Below are 19,194 nucleotides of genomic sequence, written 5' to 3'. Positions count from 1 at the left end.
CAATGTAAAAATGATGTTTGATTATTGATTGTTACTTTATTATAGTCAATTACAGAACAAAACATGTAGATCTCTGTACCTTCCAATGTTACAATCTACAAATAAATTAATTTCTGTTGAAATTAGGATTTTGACTATTGAGCAAATATATTTTATTTTAAAATTCAACTGATTCTGTCCTTCTTGAGATGGGAGAAAAAGAGTTCCCATTGTGCTTCTAAGATATTTCAGAAGAAATGTTCTATCTCAAAAATCAAGGACTTCCCTGAAAATGGCAGAATGCAGACAGTGCATTATCGTTAAGCCGGTGAATAGGATGGATTTTTCTTCCCAAAGGTCCCTTCTGCTCTCTAGTTTGAATTCTCACTAAAACAACTTGGCTTATCTTTGAAAATAACCTTGTTGACAACACAAACATGGACTTACACACACTGCCTCCACATTTAAGATTTAAGAAGCCCCCGGTGAATGTCAGGGGGTGTCAATGTGTTTGCCGTGATACTGGTTATTATTAGTGTTTAACTGCGATTCCCCACCAGCACCACACTGCCGGCAACACCATAAATTTTAATGTGATCATGTGCTCTTTTCATATCCAGTGAATTCTGCAAGATCATAATATTCTATATGAACCCTAGCTGAACCTTAGTGTGATATGAAGAAAGAATCAGATTTCTAGCAGTGATAGTTGTTCATCATTTTATAGGTTTTTTTTTTTTTAAACCTGGACACTGAACAACATGGTTCCCTGAATAATATTACCCTTAACTAAATTCACTCATTCAATGAATCTTTATTGAGCTCTACAGGATGTAGGGCATGGCCCAAAGTGCTAATGAGTACATTTATGGGATTGTAAAGAATACTGACTCTTAAGGAAACCTTTTTTCCCCCCTGGAAAATCTGTCAGTGCTCATACATCATTTATAAAACCGAAAAATGTCTCTGCAACCTGGGCACCTTTTCTTTTACAGAATACAAACAAAAGCATAGTTATTTCCTTTATCTGGTCTACATAGCACATATAAGAAATGTGTTTATCATTTTTCATTATGTATGTGCTTGATGAGATATTTAGTTTATGAGCTTCCATAAACAAAGAGAATTTGTATTATTCTTCATCTACAGGGTTTTATCCCTTGTTTTAACCACAAATAGTAACTGGCACTGCATTATTTATCCAAGAAATTTAAAATATTTGGTAAATTTTAACTACCTAAATATCTCTTTAGAAGTAAAGAATAGCGTTGAAGATTTCATTTTAAAAAATCTAGATTTTTCAGGCCAGAGGCATGGAATAAATGAGTAAGTCATTAACAGGGTTCCTGGTGAACCACATTTTCACCATTTTATATAAAATTGCCTCTCCTACAAAGCAGTTCATTCTCTTTTTTTAATTTTTGAAGGCAAAAAACTACTTTCTAACCCAGGCATAAAGTTGAATACTTTTGTAAAACATAATTCCCAATCAATAAGTTTATGTTCTGTGTTTGAAATGATTTTATTTGGGATTAAATGTTAGGAAGCGGGTGCATATATTTATAATTTGTCCTGTTGTACATGGTTTCATAATTTCCTCAGCAATGACACTGAACTATGCATTTTCCCATTCTCAGGGACAATGGGCTTAGAAAAATACATAACCACAGATGTAAGGTCTCTGAAAGAGTGACTTATTATTCATGCTAACAGCTGGGTGGGCAAGGAGGCAGTCATAATGCAAGTCCCATCTGGCAGGAGGGGCTTTTTTGTACAGACTGACTTTGTTGGTGTCTCTTTTAAGAAAAGAGCATGGGCATGTGTGCTTCAGTATCTCTTGTCTTAGAAGAAAATAAGCACTTTCAGGGAAGATTGTTAAGGTTTTTTTCCCCACTTCTTTCCTGGCAACTGTCAGGGAAATTTTGCCTTGGAGCGCCATCTAGAGGAAATCCTGTGTTCATGTGCCATGTTTTCTTGCCTTTGTGATTTGAGCTGAATCCAGTGGTTGGTTGGTATATGGTGATTTTTTTTTTTTCGGATTAATAGACACAAGGAAATAGAATATGATATAACTATAATGGAAATAGAATCACCAATGAGAATAGAACAGTGAAATATCCTAATAGTCTTCACGTTTCCATGTCTGTGACAAATTGCCATGTGATTTCCGCGCCCCTGTGGGTGATGTTCACACATCCCTATGTTGGCTTTCCACCAGCCTAGAGAGTCTTATCGAGTGATCTCTATGTTGTTACTCACCCCATATCTTCTGCAAAAATATTACTTTGAAAATCCACGCATTTCTTTTGTAAAGAAACCAGTTTCCCAAGATAAAACATTGAAAAAGAGGCCCAAGCAATCATTCCAGACTACACCTGCTTCAAGATGTCAGTGATGGTACAGCTTGAAAGCTCAGACATTGTTGTGAAATATATACTCCCATAACCAGGGTAGGTAAATTCCAGTGTAAAATAAATCACATGGCAATTTGTCACAGACATGGAAACGCGAGGAAAAGGCCTATAGGTCCACACAAATGACAGATGACCTTTCGCTATCACCAAACACACTTACAGTTAACATCGCAAACATCAGTTGGCACACGTTGAAGGCGTGTCTCCAGTTGTGGTACAGAACCATTCGATAATTTTTCCTCACAGTTAAAAGCCACCTACACAGTGTCTGAAATGGGAGGGAAAGGTCGTGTCAGGCAGTTGTATGTGTCTCTGGTGGACCATTATCAAAACGATGCCTTATGTCTGAGTAACCCTCAACAATCAAAGTCCTTCCACGAACATCTCATGCAATTTTTACAGTAATCTCATGAGGTGTGCAGGGCAAGTATTATCATCCCTAATTTATATTTGAGAACCTGAAACTCAGAGTGGCTACCACGTTGTCCCAGGTGCATTCCCAGAATTACCCAAGACATAACATCTTACCTCATAGTCAATTTTAAATTTCTGTACCATCCCCAGCTCCATGAACATCCGAAGAGCAGCTGTGATCATGGCATCAACGTCAAGAGAAAAGTCGTCAAAATGTATGTCATCGATGGCAAGTTCTGACACCAAAGGGATGTTGGCTGCCTACAAAAGCAGAAGGCATAAGTCAAGCCAAGTTCACCAGCTTTCTCAAACCACTCATCTTACTCTCCTCTCCTGCTTATCAGACGTGCCACATAAATCAGACCTGACCTACACTTACACTCTGATACAGCTAAACTCTGAGCTGGAAATGTCTTTTGTTTCTGCGGTGCAGATGCCCCAAGCAAATGAAGGGTGGTGGGGGTGGGGAGGGAGAGGGAAACTAATCTGAAGAAAAAATATACACACTGGATCAAGTCTGCCGAATTAGGATACAATGCTGTCTAGTTTACGGAAACCACAGTCATATAATATATTCTGGTGCATACTACAGAGCACTAAATGCAAGAAACATCTGGGCAGCCAGCAGCTGTGGATTTTAATTGCTGCTATTCAGGAGAAGGACATGGGAATATACCACTTTGTCTTGTTTCTTGTATCTTATATTTATATTATGTTTCTTATATCCTGTAGCTGTGCATGTACTCTTTGTTACACACATGTTTCGTATATTGGGAAGGATGGAAAGGATCAGACAGAGCATCTTTTGTACAAAATATGTTTTCTCAATAAAACAGATATTTGTAGGGTTAACCTCAGCATATGTTTCATTGAAGGAATGACTTTGCAATATTGGTCATCTTCATTCTCTATATAGATCACAACTTAATTACCATACTGGTCATACATATAGTTGTCTCTCCGTATCCATGGGAGATTGGTTCCAGTACCCCAGTGGATACTGAAATCCAAGGATGCTCAAGTTCCTTATATTAAAATGGCTTAGTACTTGGGTATAACCTATCCACATCTTCCTGTATACTTTAAAACATCCCTAGATTACATATAATGTAATGTAATGTAATACATTGTAAATTCTATGTAAATAGTTGTCATACTGTATTGTTTAGGGAATAATGGCAAGAAAAAGGTCTGCACATGTTCAGTACAGATGCAACCATCTTAGGCCTAACCACATAGTACACATCAGCAACAAGGTAAATTTTTTCCGAATATTTTCGATCTGCTGCTGGTTGGAATCCTCAGATGTAGAACTCGTGGATATGGAAGGCTGACTGTATTCAGTATTTTCAAAACACTCATGTTAGGCAGCTGTCAATCAGTTTTCCTATACGAACTTTAAGAGAAGAAGAAACTCTTTGGGAATAGTTTTTTATTTTTGTTTTGTTTTGTGTGTTTGTTTTTTTTTCTTTTTTTGCTGATTTCATTGGGTTTTCCATATCCTTTGGGCCACTCTCGGTAAAGGAATCATTTCTGTTCTCAGATCATCAGGGACCATTCTGTATTCATACTCTACACTACTCATTGGGTGTAAATTACCCAGGAAGTAATTTATACCCTGGGACTACTTTGGTTGAGCAATGAAACTCAACTCTGGTCACTCTAAGCATCCCAGGAACCATATAATCAACCTTCTTCCTACCTCCACACTCCTCCACAGGCATTTACGTCTCTAGGCTAAAATCAGAACACTGTTTAGCTCTCACACCATGGAAGAGCAATGAGCAAGTACATGAATTACACAGGACAAGTTACATTCTGTAGATTGTTTATGTTCATTAAACAAAAATCAATCAGCTTATCCTTCAGTGAATCATTATAATATATTAACATGTTTGTAGAATCTAGCTCCTTAGAATTAAGAAGGTAAGGCTTGTGAAATTCAAATATGGTGGTGGTAAAAAGTCTTTGTGTGCATGCCCTTATTCCGAGTTCCTGGTCTTATGCTAAGCATTTCACTACTTTATTTTTTACTTAAAAGTATTTTAAAATCAAAGTTATATATGTACATAGTTTTAAGAGTAAGTTAGATTTACAAGGCTGGACACACACATACACACACACACATGCTAGCAGAACTTTTCTGGTACCAAAATTTCCCCTTACCTAGAAGCAACCACTTTCAAACCATCCGGATACATTTTTTGTTTGTTTGTTTGTTTATATTTGGCAAAGTTGGATGCTTGCAATTTTATATTTTAATGATTTTCTGCTTTAAGCATTTTCTATTAAAACTTCCTAACACTGAAGAAGATTAAGCTGTCTTGCACTGTATCTGTCAACATCTGCTACCTCATACACTAACCCTTCTTACTCCCCCAAATCTTTTTCCTTTTCTGGTTTCTCTCCTCATTATGGTGAGACACATCTTCCAACAGCTTCCCAAGAAAAAGTGTGTGGTAGGAAAATTTGCGAAAACTTGCATGTCTGAATTGTTTTCATATTATTGTCACATTTGATTGGTAATTTGCATAGATAACAGATTTCTAGGTTGGAAATAATTCCATTAGATTCGGAAGGCATTGCTCTTTTAGCTTTAGATGTAACTACTGAACATCTAATAGTCAGAAGCTCTTCGGAGTCCTAATTCTTTGAAAATGACCATTTTTGTAGGATCTTCTTTTTTGCTTCCAGAGTTCTTAAGTGTCATGAAAATGTCCTAGGTGTGAGTGCATTTTTACCTATAACCATAGGTTCTTTGTGAGCCTTTAATCGGGAAAATCATGTCCTTTAGTTTTAGTAAAAAATTAAAAATACTCTCTTTGATGAAATCTTTCCCTCTTTTATTTTTCTGGAATTGCTTTTATTTGATCTTTAGAATGGGGTTTCTTTTCTTTTTTCTTTCTCCTACATTCCATTTCTTTTTCTTTTTGCTCTATTTTCTGAGAAATATCCTCTCTCCTTATATTTGATATTTATTATCATAGTTTTTATTTCTAAGAGCTCTTCTTTTCTTGTCTGGATATTCCTTTGTAATTTTTTAAATAGCATTCTAATTTTGTTTCATGGATGCAATATAACCTCTCTTACTTCTTTGAGGATGTTAATGATAATTCTACTTGACATTTTCTTCTCCCTCCAAAGTTTACTTATCTTTATTAAATGAAGACTTCAATGACCAGCTTGAAGAACTCAGAGGTAAGCCAGCCTTTGGTCTTTAGTTCCTTTATTTCTTTGTGCATAGGCCTGGCTGCGACTATGTAGACCTCTTTCTCTTGTTATGTGCCCCTAAGTGTTCACTTGTGTCAATCCCAACCTCGCTTATTAGGCTGTAATAATCTCAGAGGCAGATGCCATGTTTCTTTCCCTTAGGGAAGTTCCAAAAGCCCATCACATTTCAGGGCTTTGCATACAGAGAATGCCATGCACTTAAGAATGATCTGTGCTAGTTGTGATTTGTTCACATTAAGCTCAAATATGGAAAACCACTTCCCAAGAGGGTAGAAGCCTTGTCCCAAAAGACACAAGTCTTCTGGTCTCAGGAGAAGAGCCTGCTTCTGAATTGTCAACGGAGGTCTAACTCTCTGTCTCCAAGGAGCAGAAATAGCGATGGAAACTGCCTTGCTGCTCTCGAGGTGGCCCCTGTCTTAACGATTATTAATAGTGTATCCCCTGATGCCATTATAAATCCTCCACCCTTCAAAGGCACTAAATTCACTTAATTATCTTAAAAATTAAAGAATATAGGCATTTTTTCATTATGAAATGTTAATGGAAAGGAAATAAGAACATTAGGTTGAAAAATGTAGGAAGACCTCTGGTTCACCAAGACCCATCCTTATTGACCTTGTCTCTTTCCCCCTAATAGGTTGATTGATCCACGTTTAAATCATACCCGTCTATAGATTACCCCGAGCCCTGTCGTAAACCCTTGCCCGCACTCATAGATGCAGAGGAAGTCCCAATCCTTCAGAGATGACCATTTTCAGCTATTTTGAGATGTATAGATTGTTTTTATCTACATTCCTCAATTCAAGGGCAGTTTCTGAAGAATAAAGAGCAGCGTGTGTATCCTGAGGAGGCAAGCACCAAGGTCTAGTCTGCAAAAACTCTAGGAAGAATCTTCTGTTGCCAATTCCCTTGTCATGGACACACAAGCTCCCCGTCTCTTCTGATAAGTAGAGAATGGGACTGTGTCTTCCAAAGTGATAATTACTCTAGCCATAGGATATTAACAAAACAAATCAAAGGCGATTTCTCCAAGTGTCAGTATTCAACTTTTAATATTTATAAGGCACCATATTCTTAAATCAAAGAGAGGTACTACAATCCCAAATAACCACTGAATTAATAGCCAGGAAATAACATTTGGATAAAATAACCGTTTACTTTACTGCAGCAATAAATGAAAACACAGATTATGAGCCCGGGAGCTAATTTGAATAATGTTCAAGAAGTAGGACTCTTGCTGGCTGGGAGTACCTGATATCCTTTGACCATTCCTGTTCTTTGTTTGGGTCTTAACAGTTAAGTGGTTATCAAAGGGAGCCATAAAACTGCCTCCTCTAAAATTGAAAAGGTAGCTTTACAGAGAGGCTGTAAAATGTTAAAATACAATCCTAAATCCTTTGACATATGAATATTACATTTTGTGATGCTCAGAAAATGAAAACGAACAACAAAGGAGGCGGTGGTCCAGCTCTAGCAACTCTAAAGAGAACTGACTTGTTGCCACTCCAACCCACTCACTCACTTACCCCTCTGGACAAAAGCAGAAGGAGGGACCTTAGGATTCTCGAATTAATGAAGACAGGAGACTGGGCTGGGGAAAGGTGGAAGAGACTGCAAAGTTCTTGGTTTCACCAGCACTGTGATAGCACTTACTAAATGCCAGCCACTGTTCTTGCACTTTCTGCATATTGACTCATTTGATCTCCACAAGGACCCTAAGAGGTCGGGAACATTTTTAGTCCCATGGTACAGATGAGGCAACTGAAACAGATGATAGGCAATTTGTTCAAATTTGTACGGTTGTGATTCACAGAGGTGCATTTGAACTTGGGGAGTCTGGTTCTAGAGACTGGCTCCTAACCACTCTGTTGTTTCTAAAGGTGGGTGCTGCCAAGCCAAAGGCTTCTCCAATCCTGCATTATGCAAAGTAGCTTGGGTGTATGGGCAGCTTTTGGGATTTAGATCCAAATGGCTAGCCTATCAATCCATTTTTTATGATAAGCAGCCTGGATCCATTTGAGGTGACAATGCTTTGGCCTTACATAAATCCATTTGGGGAAATTTCAAAACTCACCACTGACTATGGAATGAGCCCTAGTTGTCAGCATTGTTTTGATCAGAGTGAATCAAGAACATCCTGAAAACAATTTGTCCTCTGAGGGAGCAGAGGCAGACTTCAGGCAAACAATGACGTTGGTTCAGACTGGCCAGCAGAGCCCTCATGGGACTCCAATACCACCTTGGCTAGGCAAGGTAACTTGGTAAAATAAGGGAAGCAGGAAAAAGATGATATGGTGGTGTGAAGAGCAGCAAGATAAGGGATCCTTCTGTCTAGACAGGATCCTGGGAAGATTTCTCTGGACATTTGGGACACAGCTGAGCAATGCTTAAAACATACACATGTATTCAGGCTTTAGAGGGACTAGAAGTACTAGAAATAACTAGTCGTTTAGATAACATACAGTCACATTTCCAATGGTGAAGAGTGAAATTGTAACTAATTTCTATTTTTGCTCAGGAAAGGAAGACACAACTTCTTATGAATCTCGGTACAATGTTGCCTCCCTATGCCAACTTCTAAACAGGAAAAACTGGGATATTTAAGTGCCTCACAGGTTTATCCACCACATGCGAAGCTTGTGGAGAAAAATACAGAATCCCAAGGAGAGAGAGAGAGAGAGAGAGAGAGAGAGAGAGAGAGCAATAAAGCTCCAGTAGTGCTCTGTCAGCTGGCAGAGAGGGTGCTGGCCCAGCACATTTGCAGGTTACACCAGCGCATACAAAACAACACCAGAAACTATGAAGGGCTGTGAAGCCACCTGGTGCCATGTGTAGCAGTGATGTGAAGTTCTGAGTCATGTTCCTGGGGCCAAGCATACAATGAGATGTAAACTCTGCAGCTCATGGGCTAAATTTATATACAGAAATAGTAAAGTTTAGACTGTACGAGTGAATATAACTGTTCAAGAGTTGCCAAGACACACACACACACACACACACACACACACACACACACACACACACACACACGTGTCCCAGGCTTCTTTATTTAAGATCAAAGTGATGAGTGATGTCGGCATTAAAATCAAGAGCATCACTGAACTTCACCTTCCTTCCTACAGTACCCCTAAACTCCCTGCACCACACCCTTTGTGTTCCCAATTCCTTAGTGATGAGGAACTTAATCCCAAAGCCCTGGTACCATTCTTGGCTCTCCCCTTTTCTAGGATGGGCAGGCTCTTCAGTCTGAATGCATGAGAAGGCTCAGAGTGGTGACAGACACAGAGGGAAAGCCTTCGCTCTCAGGGAATGGGACCGAGGAGTACTGCATAGTAAAGTGTGAGTCTGCACAGCCCGGGGTACCAAAATGGGGCCCTCTTGCCAGAGGAAAGGATACTGGTCCCCCTGAGAAAGGAGGCCCAGAAACCACTTTAAATGACAACTTCTTGTACTTTAAATACCATCTACTCCAACCAACAGCCACTCTATATTAGGTTTAGAACAATCTCAGGAAACAAATAAAACAACCTCGCTCAACACTCTTAACTTTTCTGCTATTAGCTTTGGCTTGCTGTAATTATTCTAAAGGTTTAGATTTAATGAGAAGGCTTAGATGTTAATTTCACAAACAGAAACTTGTGAAAGACTGTCAGAAATTCTCAACTCTCGATGGGAGTGGTGAAAAGGAAAAAAAATGCAACTTAACGCACAAATAAGATTATCGACATGAAGTGAATGGATAATTGCCTATGTGTTAGGCTGGAGAAAATAAAGATCGACAGTTCCAGGTGAATTCTCTCTCTTGAAATATCACCATTAGAGTTTCTTCAATGTAGATCAGAGAATTCTTACCTATTAAAATGAAAATACTTTTGATGCAATTTAGTAGAAGGAAAGGCTCATAAAGCAGGGTAGAAAGTGAGAATAACTCTCTACGAGATGAGACAACAATCAGACAACTATTTTGGCAACTGGACAGAAGAAGATGAAAGGAGAAAGACAGTGAGAGAACTTTTGCATCGGCAAGAGGTGAGGCTGTCTAGGTTGTCTGCTCCTGGTGACGGATCAGAGCTTGGGAACCAGTGACAGGGACCAGGGGAGTTGGTTCTACACTTTATTAACAAACAACTAAAGACTAAGGAACATCATACTCCCTCATTTCTGTAGTTTGAAATTGCAGATTTACAAAAGAATTGCCACTAACAAGAATCCACAGGAGCAAACAAACACTAATACTGTACCACGATGCCTAAGGCACAGGGGACAGCAGGCGGCATCGAGCCTGGAGGCCTGTGAGGTGGTAGAGAAGGAAAATGTTGGGTGATCAGAGGGAACTTGAAGCTCAACTTGCCCCCTCTTTATGGTTTCAGTAAAAGTCCACCTGACCCTGCCCTGCGTGTGCTGGGATGATGTGCCCCAGTGCACGGTTACGGAGTCCCACACCCTGCCATGGAGCAGAGCCAGGGAAGGCAACATCTGTACATTGGGATGAGAATCAGCAGCTAATGACAATAGTGGGCCACCCTGGGGCGAAGAGGACACGGGTTTGTTTGGGTTTTCCATTTATGTCACTTCCCTGATCCCACACTCCCTCTCCCCTTGTTCCATACACTGAGCCCATCTTTTTGTCCTGCTAGTTAAGGTTAGGAGTGAAATCTGTCATCAAGGACATATGTGGTTGGCCATCCGATCGTCAATTTCCAGTGAGCTGGTGAGAAAAAATATTTCGATATTCATGCATTCAGTAGAAACTCTTTCTACTCCTGTGCATGGAAAAGTATAGTAGAGCCTCTTTGTCACTTCTGAAACTACGCATCTCTCTGCTTCTGCCTGAGCAATGTAGTTGGTTGTCTCCTTGGAGAAAGATAGACTCAACCTTCCACACGTTTTTCATGGCTCCTCTACACAGCAAGAAAAATAAGAATTTATATATTTCTACTGATCGATCCTGTAAATATTTATATTGGTTTGTGCCATAAAAGCACATGAAGCATTATAACAAAAGTTTCTACTCTTAGGGCTGAATAAAGCAATCGCCTTCGGCGAAGAAGCAATCTGTCAAGGGAGGCAGAGGGGTCATAGGGGATTCCTTGGCTATGAGTCCCTCCCTTGAATCGTGCCTGGATTTAGTCTCAGATGAGTGGAGGCGTTCCTGAAAATACGCTCACACATACATCCATGTACACATGTCATGAGCACACAAATTTATTTTTAATTCTTGCCTTTCTGTCAGACTGTCCATCCACACTGACAGTTTAATTTTGCCCCGAATGTGCTGTTGGAGGGGTACATTGGTGTTTGATTTAAACTGAATGTGCCAGATAGGGAAAAATATTTTGGAAATAGAATCATAAAATGTGAAACCCATGTATAAGGGTTAGTGAAAATATTCATAAAATTAACATTAACAATTTTCATTTAAACAATTAAAAACTCAACATGTTAAGACAGATTGGCTAGTCGACTATGCATTAGAAGAATTTTTTTTTCCAGTATGGCGCATGTATTGATTTGTGCTATGTACCAAGCATCATGCGAAGCACTTTATAGTATCTCATTTAATCTTCCAACAACCCAATGGGTAATTTTCTATTATTAGTACCAATTTAGAACATAAGCAACTTGTCCAAGATCACCTAACTAGAAAACTGCTGAATCTGCCTCTTGTCCCCTATGTTCATAATCTTTACATGAACATAGGAATCCATGTTGTCTTCATAATCATTTGAATGTTCTCTTTCTGTAGATTAACTGTGGCATTGCCATGGCATTATTAGTTCCAGACATTTTTGTCCATGCAGTATGTACATATGTACGTGTGCATGTATGTACGTATTTATCAACTTCTCTTTCTACGTCTGTGGTTCATTATTTACAAGTTCTTTAAGGAAAGGATTAAGATTCTCAAACATCAGCAATTATTACAGTCTAGTACTTCTTTCATGGCTAGTACTTAATAAATGTTGGTCAGTGGTAAGCTAAGTATATAATGTCTAGAGTCAAACAGATGCGACTTTGAATCCAAGTTTTGCCACTTGCTTAAGCTATGGCCTTGGGAATTTATTTTCTTTTCTGAAGAAAGAATATAACAATAACTATCTCTCATAGTCATTAAAAATGTTAAGTGAGATAAAATACTTAGCACGGTGTCAGTCTCATAGTAGGCCCTCGATATACTATAATGGTATAGAGCTGCCACAACAAATATCACAGTTGGATGAATTAAAAAACAGGAATTTATTTTCTCACAGTTCTGGAGGCTGGAAGCCCAAGATCAAGATGTTGGCATGTCTGGTTTCTCCTGTGCCTCTTTCCTTGGCTTACAGGAGGCTGCCTGCTTGTGTCCTCATAGGGCTCTGCTCTGATGATCTCATTTAGCCTTAATTACTTTTTTAAAGACCCTATCTCTAATACAGTCACATTCTAAGGTACTGGAGTTGGGTTTCAATATGTGAATTTTGTGGGGACACAATTCCATCCATAACAGATGATTATCATTATTGCATACTAATTGAATACTAAATTTCCAAGAATTCAAAAATAAATGATTCATGTCAGACTCAAGAATGATGGTCCCCTTTGAAATTCCTGATTATAATTCTAGTTCTTCCTCTCCGTGGTTCCTTAGAGAAGGCAATCTACAAAGGCTTTCTCTCCTCAGCAAACTGTACCATATTCACTCTTGGAAAGAAATGTATTCAGTGCTAGAGTATCCAAGATACACTGGAGGAAAACATGATTCATCGAGTTCAGGTTAAACACCTCAAAAGATAAGGATCGGGAGGGCTGTAAACTTGTCAAATATGAAATCAGATTTTCTGTCCTTCCAGGAAAGGTAATCCTCTCGTGGAGAGCTGGCAACGGAGTCCTTCTTCACCCTAATATCTTGTTGAAAGAGCCTTTACCATTCCTGTGTTCCTATCATTGAACCTCCCTTATTTAGAAAGTACTGTGTGGCCATGCTGTTGAGGAAAGGCCCAGGGAAGGTTTCTCATTCCCAGAGAGCCCTGGTGTGCAAGCCTCAATTTGTCTTACCCCGCTGGGTTCGATAGAACTCCTCCCTCTGCAAGGCTCTGCTCTTATCTGTCTCCCCTGATGAAGCCCTCCCCAGTGCCTCTAACTGTGAGCAATCTCTTGCATAATTCTCCAAGTATACTTTGTCTTTTTCTCTCCTACAGCATTTACCATAGTCTGCTCTCTGTTGAATTTACCGTGTAGTCATTCTTCCACTCTTTCATTCAACAAATATTTAGTGAGTGCTTACTATGTGCCACATACTTTGTAGAGTCCCGTGTAAGTATCCATTTATCTTACTAGACAGGGACTCCCTGAAGGACAGGACAGAACGGAAACTGTGTCTGCTTCATTTTTGTACCACCCAGAGGGCCTGCCACTTGGCAGGCTTTCCGTGAATGTTAGCTAAATTCAGCTGATAGATTGAAAAGGATACCTTCTCTGAGAACACCGTCCTCAGAAGGAAGAGGTGGTTAGGAAAGTAAGAGGAAGCAGTATCCTGAGGTTTGAAGAAACACTCCATTTCCAGTGGGCAGCAGAGATTAACAGAGATTTAAACGCTCAACGTCTCTCCTGAGAGAGGGGCTCCCAGGGAAGAGGGCACATGGCAGAACCAGCGTGAGGAGAGTGCTAGGGACTAACCTCATCAGAATTACCTGGGAACTGCACATCTGTTGCTTTTTTTCCTCCTTTGCTGCTTCTGAAATTTGTGGATAATGTGCTTCTGAATTCCCACCCTGCTTCTACATAAACGGCAAAGCAATTTAGTGATGTGAAGAGTCGTTTGATAAAGCCATTTATAGTCGCTCTTTTTTAGTTCTCTTTGAGACAAGGAGAGGGATAGAAGGATCAAAGCTAATAGAAATGCTGATTACAGACACCAGAAGTAGAACTTAAGTTTTAAACAATGGTACTTTGCTGCTTTCCGTACTTTCTGTTAAACTCTCATAGACCACCATCACTAGGATGATTGATCATTAGCCCCACAAATAAATGTGCAAATGCTGCTCTCTCGGTTTTGGCTGTGAAGGAAAGGAGATAAGAACAGAACATATGCAGAGGGCAGGGGACTTGCAAAGTGAGGTGCAGGGATGAGGGAAGGAAGCTGGGTCATCAAGTGCCCCTTGAGCACCTACTGTATGCTTTCAACTGTGCAAGTGTTGGATTAGAGGGCGCAGAGTCGAAATGCCTCTAAAGTCAACTTTACCTGATTTAGGATGCCAAGAAATAATAGTTCACTCAGATCCTTTGAAGAGAAATAAAAAGGAAGGGAATTAGCAGCTCGTTTCTCATTGAGTATTCACACCCGTGAGGCCCTGCAAGGCTAACCAACTTGCTGGTAAGAAGCTTGAATAAGTCAAGAAGATATGAGAAATTTAAAGGGAAAAGGGAGGGGGGAGTAGAGTAATGATTTGGACAGTTTTATAACTGTAATGCCCAGGGATCAGGAGAGGGCCACTGAGTAGGCCTATACACGAAATTCAAGTTGAAAATGAGAGACTGTGAGCAGAGGAGCCTAAAATGTATGTCAGCCTGGGCTGGGCAAGATAGCTTGTGCCTTTTAGGTATCCAGATTCTTCGGAAAGACAAATAAGCTGGCTGCCACCTGGTGTCCAGACCACCTTGGGGTCTCCCTCCTCTCCCCTCCTGCCCAGCAGTGAAACCAAGGAACAGAGAATAGCTGGGTTGGAGACTTAAACATTTCCAAGACTAACGGGAGACTCCAGCTCAGGAAACAGAGGCAAGAGGAAACTTCGAAGGGCTAGAAATAGATAAAGACCGAGAAGTGGGGAGATGGGAAGAAAAGAGTATGCAGGAGGGTGCTGAGTGGTAGGTAGGAGGAGGAGAAATGTGCTCTCGAGACCTGGCAGGATGTCCTGAGGTCCAGCAGGGGTGCTGTGCTGGGGGAGAGAGTCAACGAGCTGGACCGCTACGAGTGCTCCATGCTTTATTTGGGCTGTGTAACATTAGTGGATCAGCACGAATCTAAAGTGCGTCGGAACCTTCCGCAAATTCCTTTTTGTACATTCACACTGTGGAAAGCAGGAGGAGAAAGAACTCCTCCCTTCTTCCGGAATCACAGAAGATCCACCCGCCAGGAGGTGCAGTGGGCCATTGGTCCAGATTACCTTATTCAGTCACAATCTATCAGGTGATTTTCCTTACTGGGCCTCTCCATGGGGATAACTTCTGAAAGGAATGCTTTCCTACTCAGTGACTATGATGAATGGTATTATGAACCATCCCCCCACCCCCCCACCCCCATATAAGAAGATTCTATATACCCTCGCACTGCCACGCGACCCTGTGCTGCCTGTGGGATGGTGATACTTCCCTGCCCATTGACGTCAGGCTTGGCCATGCCTTGCTTTGGCCTGTGACATGTGAGTGGAGGTGACTGCATACCACCCCACCCACCTACACATATAGAGCAAATCTGTAAGAACCCTCATATAGTTTTGCCAGCATTCTCGCTTGAATCCTAGAATGAAGAAGATGTGTGGAAAGGGCCACAGAGCCACAGTGACCTACAGCTGACATATTCTGAGAGTCAGAACAAACCTTTCCACAGCTTAGTGAAAGTTGTTATATGATCCTTTCCTCTCTACATTTTACATTATCCTGGCTTTTATAGGTCCAGTGTCCACAGTAAAGGATAACTGTTCCATTCATGAATACTTTTCCTTCTTACCCCAAACTATAGGAGACTTTGTACATCACAGAAAACTCATGGCATAAGGAGAGAGAAAAACTGGCATATTGAGAAAGAAAAAGAGACTGAGTGTATCTCAGGTCTTTGGGTGATCTAGTACCTCTAGGTGTAGAAGCACAATGGCCAGAACTATCGCCAGAGCATATTCAGCCCCTACTACCTCTGGAATGGGCTCCTAGCACCCTAGGCAGAAGCACCAGCTTCCACCTTAAATCAGTTGTTTTGATAATCAGTTTTGTTCCAGATTCACCTGGGTAATTTATAAGTTTAGATTTCCAGACCCTACCTTGAGATTCTGATTCAGTTAAATCTAGGATGGGAACCTAGGAATCCTTATTTTCTGAATATTCCCCAGTGATGCTGGTGAGATGCCAGGCTGGGAAGTTATCACCAGCCCCCTTCCATCCACGGGTTTGCAGGGCCTTGAGGGCGCCAGAGAAACTCAGGCTCTTCTAGGGTTCTGGTCAGAAGGCTAGTGTTAAGCGATAGCCTGTCTGAGCCAGATGAGAGCCTTGGCTCTAGGAATTTGAGGACACTCAAACCCCCGTGGTCCTTCTTGGAGGGGAAGCAGCAATGGCACAAGTGAGTACATCTGTTCTCCCAGGCCCTGCCTCACCCTCTCCCCTGCTAGTTTATTAGGTGGGCTGAGTCCTCCTCTACCTCTGAGAAGCAAGGATTGTATCAACCTTTGCAGCCCATTGAAGGGACCAGGAAAACAAGAGGTCTTCTGTCGAGGCTCTATAGAGGTTGACAACCTGTCTATTATCTCATTGCTTACCCGTGGGGCTTCTGTGCTCCTTCCATTGCTGCCTCTGAAGTCTCCCAAAAGTCAGACTCGAGCCTCGGAGAACAAAGGGAAAGAACAATGCATAGGAAGGGACCCAGCCATCAGAGAGAAACAGAGCTGCTGGAGGAGACAGAAGACAATTTGCATGTCATCCTTATCACCATTACATCTAAGATTACAGCAGAAACATGAGACAAAAACATGAGTTTCTAAAAAAGAAAATTCAGTAAGTAAATTGAAGAATGTGGATAATGGTTTCTATTGAGATCCAAAGTAACGAGTTGGAAGATCAAGTGGAAGAAATAAACTGAAGCAGAAAAAAACATACCAACGGTTGGAAATCTGGAAATCTGGAGGAAAAAGACAAAATACTTGGAGGATAGATCCAGGATAAAAATGAGCAACACCAGGAATTCCAGAAGGGGAAAAGGGAACGTACTGAGGAAGGGAAATAATTAAGCAACCAAAATAGACCACTTCTCTAAATTGAAGAAAGACCAGGGTCTGCAGAATCGATGAAAAATACCCTCCACGCAGGCATATGATAAAACTCCTGGAATCTAAGGTGGAAGGAAAAAAAGCTACAAGTTGCCAAATAGAAACAATGAATAACTTAAAAAGGAAAAAGAGACTGGGATTTGATTTCTCAATGCAACCTTGAAAGCAAAAAGATAACATCTATACACATGTGAGACGAAAGAACTGTAATCTTAGATTCCTATGCTCAGCAAAGATGAGAGACAGATATTGGTGGCTAGGTAAGGATTCGGAGCTTTGAACCAAACAAGTGACTCTGAACAGAGATTCCGAGAATAAAAGGTGAAGAGAAGAAGAAAGGATGAGCGATGAAACTTGCAATACAGAGAGCTAAATCTAAATGGAAGATAATAAAGGATTGACTAGGTGTCATAAGTGTCGAATAATGATTACTGAAATAAGGTAGATATTGACTGCCAGGGGAAACTTAATAACCTTCTAGAAGAGAAAGTATGCAACTATGACAGGCAAAACTGAAGGCTGGGGGCAGATGTGAGGAGGGTGGGCACAGGAAAGGAGAAAAGAAGGGAAGGAAAACATCTCCAGGCCTCTGCTGGTTAGAGGCGGGGAACGGAAATATTCTAAAGGTGGTGGTGGGAGAAGTGTGGAAATGGTCGACTTGGTGCCTCCACAGAACCGTAAAATACGGTGAGGGCAGAATTCTCACTAGTGGAGGAGAAGGAGGAGCTTGAGAAGCACCAAAGATTTTGTCAGAGACCCGCTTCACTGCTCTTGAAATAATATCTAGTGTTTCCTCAACTGAGCCCTGTTTTGACTGTTTGGCTTCCATTTCTAAATCAGCCCCTGCTCTGGGAACTACCCTTCTCTGACTTTTGTTCAGTGCTCCACTTTGCAGTCACTCGCTTTGGGTCCTGAGCTCCCAGTGGTCTAGGCTCCAGCCCTTCCTTCACCTAAGACACCACACTTCACTGTTAGATGGGCTGAGGGCAGCACTGGGAGTTTGCCAAGGAGAGTCTGGGCCAAGCCCAAGATGACTCTGGGTCTCTGAACAATTGAAGGAAAGGAAGGAAGCTGATTCTGGAGGTGTCGTAGGATAGCATTCCAGATAGCACTCTTGGACCAGTTAAATCCTTAGAGGTGCTGAAATAATTCTATTTACCTTTCTCCTTTCCTATCCCACCCCACCCAAGGTCCTTCTAATTCTGAGCTCCATTTCGAATCTTTGGGTTCTAGGACAATTTTAGGCCTGCCTTTCACTGGATCGCCTGTAGTTTTCAGCGATTTGAGAGACCTTTGTTTCATCCTCAGCTCAGATCATTAGGAACAAAGGAGAATGGGCTGTGCCTCTGGATATCACTCAGAAAGTTTGAAAATGATAGCAGTCTGGTGCCTTCTAGTCTAGTGCCAGAGAGGCTGAACAACTTGCCCAAGGTGAGAGCACCTGTCGGGGTCAAAGCCAGGATCAGAATCTCCTGATTTCCGGTCAGGGCTCTCTCACCCAAACCCTGCTGCCCCTTCCATTTCGAGCAGAAGTTACCAACATTCAGAGCACTCTGCTCAGCCCATCTCTTAGATATGACTCTAATTAGTAGCGTTCTATAGATGTGCCTTGACTGTGAGGCATTTCAGATGATGCATTTCACATAACGATCATATTTATACTTCCATACCAAGAAAATTCCAGCACACAGAAACATTTTAAATAAATCTAATAAATGATAAACTAATAAAACTTATCCAAGGGAGAATATTCTTAAAATGGTAATTACCACTGAGAGGAAATAGTTTTCCTTTATGATGATGATCCAATTAAATGGAAATTTTAGATTGAGTTCATTTTATGGACCCACATAGGAGAACTGCACACTAACACATCTAAGAAAGAGAATAGACAGATTGTAAATTTATATTCTAAAAATAAATCAGGTTATATTTCTTATCATTCTAGGCCTTCTTATAAAAACACACCAGGTGAATAAAGCCCTTTTTCTGTCTTATCTATTCATGTCTTATTAAATACTGAGATCATGCAGTGCCCTCCGCCTCCTAACAACAGAATATGGGTAATTCTTGAAGAGTCATGAACTGCAGGGTGAAGGAAAAAAGCTTCTCGCTCTTTTCTGGTGTTGCTGTATATATAAACT

The 19,194-nt window shown here is 40.8% G+C and overlaps 1 protein-coding gene across 1 annotated transcript in view; it reads right to left on the bottom strand.

Moving 5' to 3' along the window:
- PDE11A (phosphodiesterase 11A) overlaps positions 1–19,194 on the bottom strand; it is a 327,576-nt gene that overhangs the window by 91,337 nt on the left and 217,045 nt on the right. The window contains exons 11-12 of the mRNA XM_011356861.2: positions 2,922–3,068; positions 2,554–2,661 (exon numbers count right to left, since the gene is read on the bottom strand). Coding sequence (XP_011355163.1) covers positions 2,554–2,661; positions 2,922–3,068 — 255 coding nt within the window. The remainder of the gene's footprint in view (positions 1–2,553; positions 2,662–2,921; positions 3,069–19,194) is intronic.

The sequence above is a fragment of the Pteropus vampyrus genome, unplaced genomic scaffold, assembly GCF_000151845.1.
Source record: "Pteropus vampyrus isolate Shadow unplaced genomic scaffold, Pvam_2.0 Scaffold2, whole genome shotgun sequence".
Classification (NCBI taxonomy): Eukaryota; Metazoa; Chordata; class Mammalia; order Chiroptera; family Pteropodidae; genus Pteropus; species Pteropus vampyrus.
Note: the sequence above shows the minus strand (reverse complement) of the source record. Positions and strands in the feature narration are given on the sequence as shown.